The 15,178-nt window shown below is 53.0% G+C and overlaps 2 protein-coding genes and 1 long non-coding RNA gene across 5 annotated transcripts in view; 2 read left to right on the forward strand and 1 right to left on the reverse strand.

Moving 5' to 3' along the window:
• LOC147090677 (prostaglandin F2 receptor negative regulator-like) overlaps window positions 1–5,346 on the forward strand; it is a 31,859-nt gene extending 26,513 nt beyond the window's left edge. The window contains exon 6 of one of the 3 annotated variants that reach the window (XR_015075354.1): window positions 1,739–1,824. Coding sequence is in view for 2 of the 3 variants with exons in the window: in XM_085977444.1 (XP_085833570.1) it covers window positions 1,739–1,891 (153 nt within the window). In the remaining variant the exon portion in view is untranslated. Of the gene's footprint in view, window positions 1–1,738 lie in introns of all 3 variants that reach the window. The other 2 variants (XM_085977444.1, XM_085977445.1) reach the window with 2 other exon arrangements.
• LOC147090674 (uncharacterized) overlaps window positions 1–9,272 on the reverse strand; it is a 109,459-nt gene extending 100,187 nt beyond the window's left edge. Inside the window, exon 1 of the long non-coding RNA XR_015075355.1 lies at window positions 8,840–9,272. This is a non-coding gene — a long non-coding RNA (uncharacterized LOC147090674). The remainder of the gene's footprint in view (window positions 1–8,839) is intronic.
• A 957-nt stretch (window positions 9,273–10,229) lies between these two features.
• On the forward strand, window positions 10,230–14,096 carry LOC147090678 (uncharacterized; the record flags this gene model as incomplete). The annotated part of the gene is made up of 3 exons (XM_085977154.1): window positions 10,230–10,716; window positions 11,376–11,815; window positions 13,332–14,096. Coding segments are annotated over 3 exons (1,692 nt in total), but the record flags the coding sequence as incomplete, so codon positions are not given.
• Between the last annotated feature and the right edge of the window lie 1,082 nt (window positions 14,097–15,178).

Consider the following 15,178-nt stretch of genomic DNA (forward strand, 5'->3'; position numbering starts at 1 on the left):
ATCGCCCCCCAGAGGCCCTAACAGGAGGTGCACAGGAGGCCAATTTCTCCCCCTTTTCAGTGGTTGTGATCTGGAACGCGCTGCCTGAAAGGGCGGTGGGAGCAGATTCAACAGTAACTTTCAAAATGGAATTGGACAAATACTAGAAACGGGAAAAATTTGCAGGGCTACGGGGAAAGAGCAGAGGGGAGTGGGACAAATTGGATAGTTCTTTCAAAGGGCCAGCACAGGCACGATGGGCCGAATGGCCTCCTTCTGTGCAGTATCGTTCTATAATCTCTGATTCATGGGGCGAGCTGGAATGACGTGGTCTCACAGCTGCAGCAGCGGTTAGAAGGGTGGCTGGCGGAGGAAGGGGGTGCGCTTAATTAAAACCCAGGCCACCACTACAAGTGACACACCCTGCCGGAAACTGCAGAGGCCTGAGCGTCAGCCGAGGGCGGGATCCGGCTCGGCTGTGATGCAGTCCACAGTTGAATAGCCTCGGCTCGCCCACGAGAAACGGTGAGATCCCACAGAGGTCCCATCACCATCTAATGACTCGCTGCTTCCAACTGTGGGCTAGCTCTGGTGTGATCCTTCCCCAAACCCCCCCAGACCGGCTCTATCACTTGCGAGATGGGGTCGAATGGTACTCCACTCCCCCCCCATTCCTTGAGATCCCATCCAACCTACACTAGGGGCCAGTTACTGCAGCACCTCTAGGCTGGTAAAGAACAACTAGGGGTAGGAGGGAACAAACTTAGATTGGCTCTGGCCACTGTACACAGACTGGGGTCTCTCAGTCCCTCTCTCTCAGGGAGATATCTCTACACTGACTGGGGTCTCTCAGTCTCTCTCGCTCAGGGAGATATCTGTACACTGTCTGGTGTCTCTCAGTCCCACTCTCTCAGGGAGATATCTGTACACTGACTGGTGTCTCTCAGTCCCTCTCTCTCAGGGAGATATCTGTACACTGTCTGGTGTCTCTCAGTCCCACTCTCTCAGGGAGATATCTGTACACTGACTGGTGTCTCTCAGTCCCTCTCTCTCAGGGAGATATCTGTACACTGACTGGGGTCTCTCAGTCCCTCTCTCTCAGGGAGATATCTGTACACTGACTGGGGTCTCAGTCCCTCTCTCTCAGGAAGATATCTGTACACTGACTGGGGTCTCTCAGTCTCTCTCTCTCTCAGGGAGATATCTGTACACTGACTGGGGTCTCTCAGTCTCTCTCTCTCAGCGAGATATCTGTACACTGACCTGAGTCTCTCAGTCTCTCTCTCTCAGGGAGATATCTGTACACTGACTGGGGCCTCTCAGTCTCTCTCTCTCAGGAAGATATCTGTACACTGACTGGGGTCCCGCTCTCTCAGGGAGATATCTGTATACTGACTGGGGTCTCTCAGTCTCTCTCTCTCTCAGGGAGATATCTGTACACTGACTGGGGTCTCTCAGTCCCTCTCTCTCAGGGAGATATCTGTACACTGACTGGTGTCTCTCAGCCGCGCCCCCTCAGGGAGATATCTGTACACTGACTGGTGTCTCTCAGTCCCTCTCCCTCAGGGAGATATCTGCACACTGACTGGAGTCTCTCAGTCCCTCTCCCTCAGGGAGATATCTGTACACTGACTGGTGTCTCTCAGTCCCTCTCAGGGAGATATCTCTACACTGACTGGTGTCTCACGCATTAAATGTCTGATTATTTCTGTGCACGAGAGGCTTGCTAGTTAGGTAATGTCTTTTTCTCCCGGTGCAGCATTCGCCAGAGCTGATATATTCGATGATTCAAGATCCCGCTGCCGTTCTCCAGGCCCAACAGAGTGAGGAGCCAGCGTACGTTGAAATCAATCTGTCCGAGGGGGAAAGTTCTCCCAGAGAGTGGGGCGGAACGGTGTACGCTGTGGTGTGACGGTGACGGAGCAGTGAGCTGGCCAGAAGCTGGGGTCGCAGCGGCCGAGCTTCCAAGAGCCCCAGGAGATTCCAGCAAGCCGGCCGAGACGAGTCCTCCGCGATCTGGAGAGTTTGTGAGTGAGAGTTATGGCCTCCGTGGGAAACACTGGAATTTGTATTTCCCCAATCACAGGACGTGCCAAAGCGCTTTTACAGCCACTGACGGGCTTTTTGAAGTGTAGTCACCGTTGTAATGTCGGAAACGCGGCAGCCAATTGGCGCACAGCAAGATCCCACAAACGGCAATGGCCGGAAAATCTGTTTTTTAGTGATGTTGGTTGAGGAATAAATATTGGCCCCAGGACACCGGGGAGAACTCCTCCGCTCTTCTTCGAAATGGTGGCCGTGGGATCTTTTACACCCACCTGAGAGAGCAGGCGGGGCTTCGGTATTATCTCTGGGGGTGGGAGAGGGGTGCTTGTCCCAGGAATGAAGAGGACACCCCCACTCCATCTGATGTCCTCCAACCAGCTGACCGTCCTGATCGGACACACACTCTGACCCTCACTGTGTACTTTTGACCCTCACTCTGACCCTCACTCTGACCCTCACACTGACCCTCACTGTGACCCTCAAACTGACCCTCACTCTGACCCGCACACTGACCCTCACTCTGACCCTCACTCTGACCCTAACACTGACACTCACTCTAACTCTCTGACCCTCACTGTGAACCTCTGGCCCTCACTCTGACCCTCACTCTAACCCTCTGACCCTCACACTGACCCTCACTCTGACCCTCTGACCCTCACTCTGACCCTTACTCTGACCCTCACTGTGAACCTCTGACCCTCACTGTGAACCTCTGACCCTCACTGTGACCCTCACACTGACCCTCTGACCTCACTCTGACCCTCACACTGACCCTCTGACCCTCACTCTGACCATAACACTGACCCTCTGACCCTCACTGTGAACCTCTGACCCTCACTGTGACACTCACACTGACCCTCTGACCCTCACTCTGACCCTCACACTGACCCTCACTCTGACCCTCTCTCTGACCCTCACTCTGACCCTCACTGTGACCCTCACACTGACCCTCTGACCCTCACACTGACCCTCACTCTGACCCTCTGACCCTCACTCTGACCCTCACTGTGACCCTCACACTGACCCTCACTCTGACCCTCACTCTGACCCTCACTCTGACCCTCACACTGACCCTCACTCTAACCTTCTGACCCTCACTCTGACAATCTGACCCTCACACTGACCTTCACTCTGACCCTCACTCTGACCCTCACTCTGACCCTCACACTGACCCGCTGACCCTCACTGTGAACCTCTGACCCTCACTCTGACCCTAACACTGACCCTCACTGTGACCCTCACTCTAACCCTCTGACCCTCACTGTGAACCTCTGACCCTCACTCTGACCCTCACTGTGAACCTCTGACCCTCACTCTGACCATAACACTGACACTCTGACCCTCTCTGTGAACCTCTGACCCTCACTCTGACCCTCACTCTGACCCTCACTCTGACCCTCACACTGACCCTCACACTGACCCTCACTCTGACCCTCACCCTGACCCTCACTCTGACCCGCACTCTGACCCTCACACTGACCCTCACTCTGACCCTCACACTTACCCTCTGACCCTCACTGTGAACCTCTGACCCTCACTCTGACCCTCACACTGACCCTCACTCTGACCCTCTGACCCTCACTGTGAACCTCTGACCCTCACTCTGACCATAACACTGACACTCTGACCCTCTCTGTGAACCTTTGACCCTCACTCTGACCCTAACACTGACCCTCACTGTGAACCTCTGACCCTCACTGTGACCCTCACTCTAACCCTCTGACCCTCACTGTGAACCTCTGACCCTCACTCTGACCCTCACTTTGAACCTCTGACCCTCACTCTGACCCTCACTCTAACCCTCTGACCCTCACTGTGAACCTCTGACCCTCACTCTGACCCTCACTTTGAACCTCTGACCCTCACTCTGACCATAACACTGACACTCTGACCCTCACCCTAACCCTCTGACCCTCACTGTGAACCTCTGACCCTCACTCTGACCCTCACACTGACCCTCACTCTGACCCTCTGACCCTCACTCTAACCCTGACCCTCACTGTGAACCTCTGACCCTCACTCTGACCCTCTGACCCTCACTCTGACCCTCACTCAGCCCTCAATCAGACCCTCACACTGACCCTCACTCTGACCCTCTGACCCTCACTCTGACCCTCACACTGACCCTCACACTGACCCTCACTCTGACACTTACTCTGACCCTCACTCCGACCCTCACTCTGACCCTGACCCTCACTCTGACCCTCACACTGACCCTCACTGTGAACCTCTGACCCTCACAATGACCCTCACTCTGACCCTCACACTGATCCTCACTCTGACCCTCACACTGACCCTCTGACCCTCACACTGATCCTCACTCTGACCCTCACACTGACCCTCTGACCCTCACTGTGAACCTCTGACCCTCACTCTGACCATAACACTGACACTCTGACCCTCTCTGTGAACCTCTGACCCTCACTCTGACCATAACACTGACACTCTGACCCTCTCTGTGAACCTCTGACCCTCACTCTGACCCTAACACTGAACCTCTGACCCTCACTCTAACCCTCTGACCCTCACTGTGAACCTCTGACCCTCACTGTGACCCTAACACTGACCCTCTGACCCTCACTGTGACCCTAACACTGACCCTCTGACCCTCACTCTAACCCTCTGACCCTCACTGTGAACCTCTGACCATCACTTTGACCCTCACTCTGACCCTAACACTGACCCTCTGACCCTCACTCTGACCCTCACTCTGACCATCACACTGACCCTCACTCTGACCCTCTGACCCTCACTCTGGCCCTCTGACCCTCACTCTGACCCTCTCACTGACTATCACTCTGACCCTCACTGTGACCCTCTGACACTCACACTGACCCTCACTCTGGCCCTCACCCTGACACTCTGACCCTCACTCCGACCATCACTCTGACCCTCACTCTGACCCTCACTGTGACCCTCACACTGACCCTCACTCTAACCCTCACACTGACCCTCACTCTGACCCTCTGACCCTCACTCGGACCCTCACCCTGACACTCACTCTGACCCTCACTCTGACCCTCACCCTGACACTCACTCTGACCCTCACTCTGACCCTCTGACACTCACACTGACCCTCTCTCTGACCCTCACCCTGACACTTACTTTGACCCTCACTCTGACCCTCAATCTCACCCCCAGAGGTAAGAGAACACACCTGGTGCCCGCGGAGACCATACCAAGTGCTGGGGGTGGGGTGCGGGTGGGGGCAGTAGGCCAGGAGGGCTACCGAGGGGTTAGGCACTCATTTCTCAATGTACTTTAAATAAAGTTGGCAACAACACTATGTTTTGCAGTTTCTGGCTCCTGTGCTTCCTGTGTTGCTGTCCCACCTTTAACACCATGCTCCTTCCAATCGATGAGCAGCAAGCTGCCTTTCCTGTTTCATAGAAATTTCAGTAAAGGGACAAAGACCACAACTCAGGCTGCACCAAGGCCCAGAGCTCAGGCTGCACCAAGGCCCAGAGCTCAGACTGCAGGGCCCAGAGCTCAGGCTGCACCAAGGCCCAGAGCTCAGACTGCTCCAAGGCCCAGAGCTCAGGCTGCACCAAGGCCCAGAGCTCAGGCTGCACCAAGGCCCAGAGCTCAGACTGTTCCAAGGCCCAGAGCTCAGGCTGCTCCAAGGCCCAGAGCTCAGGCTGCACCAAGGACCAGAGCTCAGGCTGCACCAAGGCCCAGAGCTCAGGCTGCACCAAGGCCCAGAGCTCAGGCTGCTCCAAGGCCCAGAGCTCAGGCTGCACCAAGGCCCAGAGCTCAGGCTGCTCCAAGGCCCAGAGCTCAGGCTGCACCAAGGCCCAGAGCTCAGGCTGCACCAAGGCCCAGAGCTCAGGCTGCTCCAAGGCCCAGAGCTCAGGCTGCACCAAGGACCAGAGCTCAGGCTGCACCAAGGCCCAGAGCTCAGGCTGCACCAAGGCCCAGAGCTCAGGCTGCTCCAAGGCCCAGAGCTCAGGCTGCACCAAGGCCCAGAGCTCAGGCTGCTCCAAGGCCCAGAGCTCAGGCTGCACCAAGGCCCAGAGCTCAGGCTGCACCAAGGCCCAGAGCTCAGGCTGCTCCAAGGCCCAGAGCTCAGGCTGCACCAAGGCCCAGAGCTCAGGCTGCACCAAGGCCCAGAGCTCAGGCTGCACCAAGGCCCAGAGCTCAGGCTGCACCAAGGCCCAGAGCTCAGGCGGCTCCAAGGCCCAGAGCTCAGGCTGCACCAAGGCCCAGAGCTCAGGCTGCACCAAGGCCCAGAGCTCAGGCTGCACCAAGGCCTAGAGCTCAGGCTGCATCAAGGCCCAGAGCTCAGGCTGCACCAAGGCCCAGAGCTCAGGCTGCTCCAAGGCCCAGAGCTCAGGCTGCACCAAGACCCAGAGCTCAGGCTGCACCAAGGCCCAGAGCTCAGGCAGCCCCAAGGCCCAGAGCTCAGGCAGCCCCAAGGCCCAGAGCTCAGGCTGCACCAAGGCCCAGAGCTCAGGCTGCACCAAGGCCCAGAGCTCAGGCTGCAAGGCCCAGAGCTCAGGCAGCCCCAAGGCCCAGAGCTCAGGCTGCACCAAGGCCCAGAGCTCAGGCCCAGAGCTCAGGCTGCACCAAGGCCCAGAGCTCAGGCTCTACCAAGGCCCAGAACTCCGGCTCTACCAAGGCCCAGAGTTCAGGCTGTACCAAGGCCCAGAGCTCAGGCTGCACCAAGGCCCAGAGCTCAGACTGCACCAAGGCCCAGAGCTCAGGCTGCAAGGCCCAGAGCTCAGGCTGTAATAAAGCCCATAGTCAGAGTTGGTGAAGACTTTGGGACCAAACTTGCTACCATGAAGATGATTGTGCCTTCACTGCAGAGTCCATTTGCTGCCTCCGAGATTTGGAGGAGTCGAGGGAACAGGGAAGGAGACAGAAGCAACACTCCTTTCAACCTCTGTCCCTATCAGACCTCATTGCCTGTTCCACTTCTATGCGTGGGGCAGGCCTCTCCAAGCTGGAGACCTCACGACAGGCGGCCCCAGGTGACATTGTTGGCCGTGCTGGGCTCGCGGATCTCATTCTGGGCTATAACTGGGCTCAGGAACCCTGGGCTGAGGAACGAACGTCACACCAGCCAGAGTCCCAGCTTCCGATCAGTGTGCAGTCACCCTGGCTTGTGGGCGAGGGCAGCATTGAGCTCAGCTGTGATACACTCCATGGTCATAGCCCGGCCAAGGCCTCCTGCAGCCACCTCCATTAGGAGTCAGGTGAGGAGGGGTAACGGGAGAGAATACTGGGAGAAAAACAAATGCAACGAGTCCCATGGCACATTCTACTTGACTACTCCAACGCTCTCCAAGCCAAACTCCCATCTCGCACTTACTTAAACTTGAGATCATCCAAATCTCTGCTGCCCCGTGTCCTAACTCGCACCAAGTTCCGTTCACCCATCACCCGCCTGTGCTCGCTGACCTACATTGGCTTCCGATTCAGCAACGCCTCGATTTCAAAATTCTCATCCTTCTGTTCAAATCCCTCCATGGTTTCACCCCTCCCTATCTCTGGAGCCTCTTCCAGCACTAGAACCCTCCGAGATCATTGCGCTCCTCCAATTCTGGCCTCTTGAGCATCCCCGATTTTAATCGCTCCACCATTGGTGGCCGTGCCTTCAGCTGCCTGGGCCCCAAGCACTGGGATTCCCTCCCTGAACCTCTCCGCCTCTCTTTCCTCCTTTAAGAAGCTCCTTAAAACCTACCTCTTTGACCAAGCTTTTGGTCACCTGCCCGAATATCTCATGTGGCTCGGTGTCAAATTTTGTCTGATTAGCACTCCTGTGAAGCGCACTGGGAATGTTTTACTACATTAAAGGCGCTATATAAATGCAAGTTGCTTATGGTGATGTGCTCTCCAGTCACTACTTCTCCCCGCCCCACCCATGCACTGAGGGAGAGTCTCTGAGTTCGGACAGTGGCAAGTCCAAAGCCACGATGTGGTGTAAAGCTCGTGTACTAAAACAGAAAGAGGAAGACACCCCACAGCCACATCCTGGATTGAAGCGCAGATCGCATGACGAGCCCTACTTACACCAGTCCCTTCTGAACATGATGCCCCCAGTCTCCAAATATCAGCTGCTCAGTCTGCTCTACGCTTCCAGCCTGCTTCTCACAGGTATGTCGCTCCTAATCTACTGGAATTTTTTGAGGAGGTAACTGGTAGAATAGATAAGGGAGAACCAGTCGATGTGGTGTATTTGGACTTTCAGAAGGCTTTCGATAAAGTCCCGCATAAGAGATTAGCGTGTAAAGTTAAGGCACATGGGATTGGGAGCAAGGTACTGACTTGGATAAAGAACTGGTTGGCAGACAGGAAGCAAAGTGTTGGAATAAATGGGTCTTTTTCCGAGTGGCAGGCAGTGACTAGTGGGGTACCGCAGGAATCGGTCCTAGGACCCCAGCTATTCACAATATATATAAATGATCTAGACGAGGGAACTAGATGTAATATCTCCAAGATTGCAGATGACACAAAGCTGGGTGGGCGTGTGTGCTGTGAGGAGGATGCCAAGAAACTCCAGTATGATCTGGACAGGTTGGGTGATTGGGTAGAAGCATGGCAGATGCAGTATAATGTGGATAAATGCGAGGTTATCCACTTTGGTGGCAAAAACAGGAAGGCAGATTATTATCTGAACGGCAGTAGATTGGGAGAAGGGAAAGTGCAACGAGACCTGGGTGTCCTTGTGCACCAGTCGCTGAAGGTAAGCATGCAGGTGCAGCAGACGGTTAAGAAGGCAAATGGTATGTTGGCCTTCGTAGCAAGAGGGTTCGAGTACAAGAACAAGGATGTCTTGCTGCAATTGTACAGGGCCTTGGTGAGACCACACCTTGAGTATTGTGTGCAGTTTTGGTCGCCTTATCTGAGGAAGGATGTTCTTGCCATGGAGGGAGTGCAGCGAAGATTCACCAGACTGATACCTGGGATGGCAGGAATGACGTATGAGGAGAGATTGGGTCGATTGGGCTTATACTCGCTGGAGTTTAGAAGAATGAGAGGGGATCTCATTGAAACTTATAAAATTCTAACAGGACTGGACAGACTGGATGCAGGAAGGATGTTCCCGATGGCGGGGGAGTCCAGAACCAGGGGTCACAGTCTAAGGATAAGGGGTAGGCCATTTAGGACAGAGGAGGAATTTCTTCACCCAGAGAGTGGTGAACCTGTGGAATTCTCTACCACAAAAGGCAGTGGAGGCCAATTCATTAAATATATTCAAGAAGGAGTTGGATATATTTCTTAAGGCTAAAGGGATCAAGGGATATGGGGAGAAAGCAGGGACAGGGTACTGAGTTTGGATGATCAGCCATGATCTCATTGAATGGTGGAGCAGGCTCGAGGGGCCGAATGGCCTACTCCTGCTCCTATCTTCTATGTTTCTATCAAGTGATGTTTCCACTTGTGGGGGGAGTGCGAAACTAGGGGCCATCAACATTAGACAGTCACTAATAAATCCAATCGTGAATTCAGGAGAAACTTCTTTACCCAGAGAGTGGTGAGAATGTGGAGCTGTCTTTCATTCTGCCAGCGCATTTCACACTTCATCTAGAGCCATCTTTTATTTCTTTACCTGCCCTATTACCATCTCGTCTCGCCTTGAATATCTCAATGTCTCTTTACCTCTCTTTTGTTCCTTTTGTTCTTTCATCCCCTCCCCCATTTCCCAGCCCCCCGAATCAGTTTCATTTCCTGCTTTTTTCTCAGTTTTGACGAAGGGTTTCGACCTGAAACGTTGACTCTGTTTCGCTCTCCACGGATGTTGCCCTGGCCTGCTGAGTTTTTCCAGCGTTTCCTGTTGTTATTTCAGATTTCCAGCATCCGCAGTATTTTGCTATTGTGTGAGAATGTGGAACTCGCTACCACAGGGAGTGGTTGAAGTGACTAGCATCGATGCATTTAAGGGGAAGCTGGATAAACACATGAGGGAGAAAGGTATAGAAGGATATGTTGACAGGGCGAGATGAAGAGGGGCGGGAGGAGGCTGGTGTGGAGCATAAACATCGGCACGGACCTGTGGGCCATACAGTCTGTTTCTGTGCTGTAGATTCGCTGTAAATTTGAGGCTGAGGGGTACACATCAAGCTAGTGCATTTTACCCTGGGTTAAACAGTCAGACTGAACGAACAGGAAGTGTGCGGAGGGCCTGGAGGTGCAGTGAGGCGCATGCTGAGGGAGAGTCGTTCCATTTGAAAGGAAGCAAAACGCTGCAGATGTGAGAGTGTCGGATAAACCGGGCCCCTCGGAGAGGATCCAGGCACCCACTGCCTCCTCAACCGTCTTCGCTCTTTCGGTACAGTTTCAATGACCATTTCCTGAGCCTTGTGTCCTTTTATCCAGCCTCTGGACCGGTGAAATACTTTGTCTCCCAGTCCCCCTCCTTTCTCTCGGTAACGGAAGGAGAAGCCATCAATCTGATCTGCACCTTACAGACAACAGCCGTAAACCTAACGGAGCTCAGTTTCACCTGGACCGGGGAGAGTACGGAGGTGATCTGTCCTGTAGAAGCTGACATACCTAAACCATCGCAGTGTAATAATTTTGACCTCAGGTTCTCCGCCACAGCTGATTTACCAACTAAATCCTCAGTCTTAAGGATCACCCGAGCATCTCTAAAGGACAATGGTACCTATAGATGTCAGGTCAGCATTCTCAATCCCCCTCCAATCAGAACATTTCATGGACATGGCTCCATTGTGCTGATACAGGGTAGGTACCGTTTAAGGTATATTTCCATTCTGTATCTTTCTATCCAAAATGTATGGTCACATTTTTTCTGTATTAAACTGCATCTGCCACTTATCTGCCCATTTCCCCCCATTCCTGTTTATGTCCTCCTGTAGTCTCTTCCTTATAGCTTGCGAGCTGGATTTTCCACCCAGTTATTGCCCGATTTCAGGTGGTGGGGCTGGTTAGGGGAGGGAGCTGTTTTAGGAAGCTGTCCCACCTACTTCCAGCCAAATGCCCCACTGTTGTGGGAAGAGAAGGTAAAAGTGCCCTCACTGACAGATAGAGCGCATGTTGATCTTTTTTAGGGTCATCACTGTGTCTCTTGATAGAATAGGGCAGAGATCCCATTTGGATGGGTAGAGGTTGCTTTGGAGAGGGACCAGGTAGCAGCCTGTGAAGGAGTAGTTGGCACTCTTTAGCTTGGGTTGCAACTCCTCTCAGAGAAGATATTGCGAAGATAAAAATCATAAGGAAGGCAAAGGGAAACCACCTCAGTGACTCTTCCCTTCTAAGTGGTTCAAGAATCGTATGTGTGAGGCTTGAGTTTTCCTCTTCAATGGTGTTTGAATATTCGCTCATTCTGAAGCTGTGACTATTTCCAGTGACCATTTCTTGAGGTTTGTGTCCCTTTTATCCAGTGCCCGGACCACCGGAAGACTTTGTATCCCAGTCCCCCTCCTCTCTCTCAGTAACAGAAGGAGAAGACCTCAATCTGACCTGCACCTTACAGACAAGAGCCATGGACCTAGAAGAGCTCAACTTCACCTGGACCGGGGAGAGTACTGAGGTGTCCTGCCCTGTAAAGGACCACGTTTCCGAATCGTCGCAGTGTAATAGTTCTGATCCAAGAGTCTCTGCGACCGCTCACTTACCAACTAAATCCTCAGTCTTAAGGATCACCCGAACATCTCAAAAGGACAATGGTACCTATAGGTGTCGAGTCAAGATTGTCAATCCCGCCCCAATCCGGATCCTTCATGGAAATGGCTCCATGGTGCTGGTACAGGGTAGGTACCATTTCGGCTATTTTTCCATTCTTTATCTTTCTTCCCAAAATATACTGTCACATTTTTTTCCTGTATTTAAACTGCGTCTGCCACTTATCTGCCCATTTCCCACCATTGCTGTTTAGGTCTCTTTCTGATAGTTTGCGAGCTGGATTTTCCACCCAGCTACCTGCTCAATGTCAGGTGGTGGTGGGGTGGGGTGGTTAGGGGAGGGGGCTGTTTTAAGGAGCAGTCCCACTCCCTCCCAGCCAACTGCCCCCACTCCAGGAGAAGAGAAAGAGAAAGTGCCTAATGACAGGACTGCGCAGAGTTTGCTATCTTTAAGGCCATCACTGTCTCTTGGTAGAATAGGGCAGAGATCCCATTTGGATGGGTAGTGCTTGCTTTCGAGAGGCACCAGATAGCAGCCTGTGTAGGAGTAGTTGGCACTCTTTAGCATTGATTGCAACCCCTCTAAGAGAAGATATTGCGAAGATAAAATCCATGAGTAAGGCGATGGGAAAGTACCTCAGAGACTCTTCCCTTCTAAGTGGCTCAAGAATCTTATGCGTGAGGCTTGAGTTTTCCTCTTCAATGGTGTTTGAATATTTGCTCATTCTGAAGCTGTGACTATGTCATAGAAACATAGAAACATAGAAGATAGGAGCAGGAGTAGGACATTCGGCCCCTCAAGCCTGCTCCACCATTCAATGCGATCATGGCTGATCATCCAAATTCAGTAGCCTGTCCCTGCTTTCTCCCCATACCCCTTGATCCCTTTAGCCTTAAGAAATGTATCCAACTCCTTCTTGAATATATTTAATGAATTGGCCTCTACTGCTTTCTGTGGTAGAGAATTCCACAGGTTCACCACTCTCTGGGTGAAGAAATTCCTCCTAATTTCTGTCCTAAATGGCTTACCCCTTATCTTTAGACTGTGACCCCTGGTTCTGGACTCTCCGACCATCGGGAACATCCTTCCTGCATCTAGTCTGTCCAGTCCTGTCAGAATTTTATACGTTTCAATGGGATCCTCTCTCATTCTTCTAAACTCCAGCGAGTATAAGCCCAATCGACCCAATCTCTCCTCAGACGTCATTCCTGCCATCCCAGGTATCAGTCTGGTGAATCTTCGCTGCACTCCTTCCATGGCAAGAACATCCTTCCTCAGATAAGGTGACCAAAACCGCACACAATACTGTGTGGTCTCATCAAGGCCCTGTACAACTGCAGCAAGACATCCTTGTTCCTGTACTCGAATCCTCTCGCTATGAAGGCCAACATACCATTTGCCTTCTTAACTGCTCTTAATCTCCAGTGACCATTTCGTGAGCCTTGTGTCCTTTTATCCAGCACCTGGACCGATGGAAAGCTTAGTTTCCCAGTCCCCCTCCTCTCTCTCGGTAATGGTGCTGGTACAGGGTAAGTGTATTAGAGCTGAAGACTATCCAATGGTGATTGTGCATTTGTGTGCGTCTGTGTGCGTGCATGCTTACACACACGTGTCCATCTGTGTGTCAGTCTGTTCATGTGTATGTGCATGTCTATGCCTGTGTGTGTGTGTGTACGTGTCTGTGAGTATGTGTGTCTGAGCTCTGGGCCTTGCAGCCTGAGCTCTGCGCCTTGGTGCAGCCTGAGTTCTGGGCCTTGGTGCAGCCTGAGCTCTGGGCCTTGGTGAAGCCAGAGTTCTGGGCCTTGCAGCCTGAGCTCTGCGCCTTGGTGCAGCCTGAGCTCTGGGCCTTGGTGCAGCCTGAGCTCTGGGCCTTGGTGCAGCCTGAGCTCTGGGCCTTGGTGCAGCCTGAGCTCTGGGCCTTGGTGCAGCCTGAGCTCTGGGCCTTGGTGCAGCCTGAGCTCTGGGCCTTGGTGCAGCCTGAGCTCTGGGCCTTGGTGCAGCCTGAGCTCTGGGCCTTGGTGCAGCCTGAGCTCTGGGCCTTGGTGCAGCCTGAGCTCTGGGCCTTGGTGCAGCGTGAGCTCTGGGCCTTGGTGCAGCCTGAGCTCTGGGCCTTGGTGCAGCCTGAGCTCTGGGCCTTGGTGCAGCCTGAGCTCTGGGCCTTGGTGCAGCCTGAGCTCTGGGCCTTGGTGCAGCCTGAGCTCTGGGCCTTGGTGCAGCGTGAGCTCTGGGCCTTGGTGCAGCGTGAGCTCTGGGCCTTGGTGCAGCCTGAGCTCTGGGCCTTGGTGCAGCCTGAGCTCTGGGCCTTGGTGCAGCCTGAGCTCTGGGCCTTGGTGCAGCCTGAGCTCTGGGCCTTGGTGCAGCCTGAGCTCTGGGCCTTGGTGCAGCGTGAGCTCTGGGCCTTGGTGCAGCCTGAGCTCTGGGCCTTGGTGCAGCCTGAGCTCTGGGCCTTGGTGCAGCCTGAGCTCTGGGCCTTGGTGTAGCCTGAGCTCTGGGCCTTGGTGCAGCGTGAGCTCTGGGCCTTGGTGCAGCCTGAGCTCTGGGCCTTGCAGACTCCCAGATAGAGGGAGTAGAGTGAGAGGAAAAGTGGAGAGATAGATAGAGGGAGTGGAGTGGTCTGCCATTTTCCCTGCAGTCCCGCCTCCATACCCACCTCCCTAGGATTGGCAAAATCGCACCCTTTGTGTTTCATGTACGAGGACACCCAGATCCCTCTGTGCCATAGCATTCTGTAGTCTCCCTCCATTTAAATATTTTGCTTCTTCATTCTTCCTAGCAAAGTGGATAACCTCACACGTTCCCTCATTATAATCCAGCTGCCAAATTTTTGCCCACTCACTTAACCTCTCTATACCTCTTTGCAGACTGCTTGTGTCCTCCTCACAACTTGCTTTCCCACCTATCTTTGTATCGTCAGCAAATTTGGCTACAGTACACTCGGTCCCTTCATCCAAGTCATTAATATAGATTGTAAATAGTTGAGGCCCCAGCACCGATCCCTGTGGCACCCCACTAGTTACAGTTTGCCAACTGGAAAATGACCCATTTATTCCAACGCTCTGTTTTCTGTCAGTTAGCCAATCCTCTATCCAGTCTAATATATTACCCCCAACACTGTGAGCTCTTATCTTGTGCAGTAACCTTTTATGCGGCACCTTCACAGAATCCCCACAGTGCAGAATGCCTTCTGGAAATCCAAATACACTACATCTACTGGTTCCCCTTTATCCACCCTGCCCGTTACATCCTCAAAGAACTCTAGTAAAGTTGTCAAACATGATTTCCCTTTCATAAAACCATGTTGACTGATTGATTGTATTATGATTTTCTAAATGTCCTGCTATTACCTCCTTAATAATGGATTCCAGCATTTTCCCAATGACAGATGTTAGGCTAACTGGTCTATAGTTTCCTGCTTTCTGGCTCCCACCTTTCTTGAATAGGGGAGTTACATTTGCGGTTTTCCAATCCGCTGGGACCTCTCCAGAATCCAGGGAATTTTGATAGCTTACAACCAATGCATCCACTATCTCTGCAGCCACTTCTTTTAAGACCCTAGGATTCA

Source organism: Somniosus microcephalus, unplaced genomic scaffold, assembly GCF_052327205.1.
Source record: "Somniosus microcephalus isolate GS21.2 unplaced genomic scaffold, FLI_Smic_1.0 unresolved_chr4, whole genome shotgun sequence".
Taxonomy (NCBI): Eukaryota; Metazoa; Chordata; class Chondrichthyes; order Squaliformes; family Somniosidae; genus Somniosus; species Somniosus microcephalus.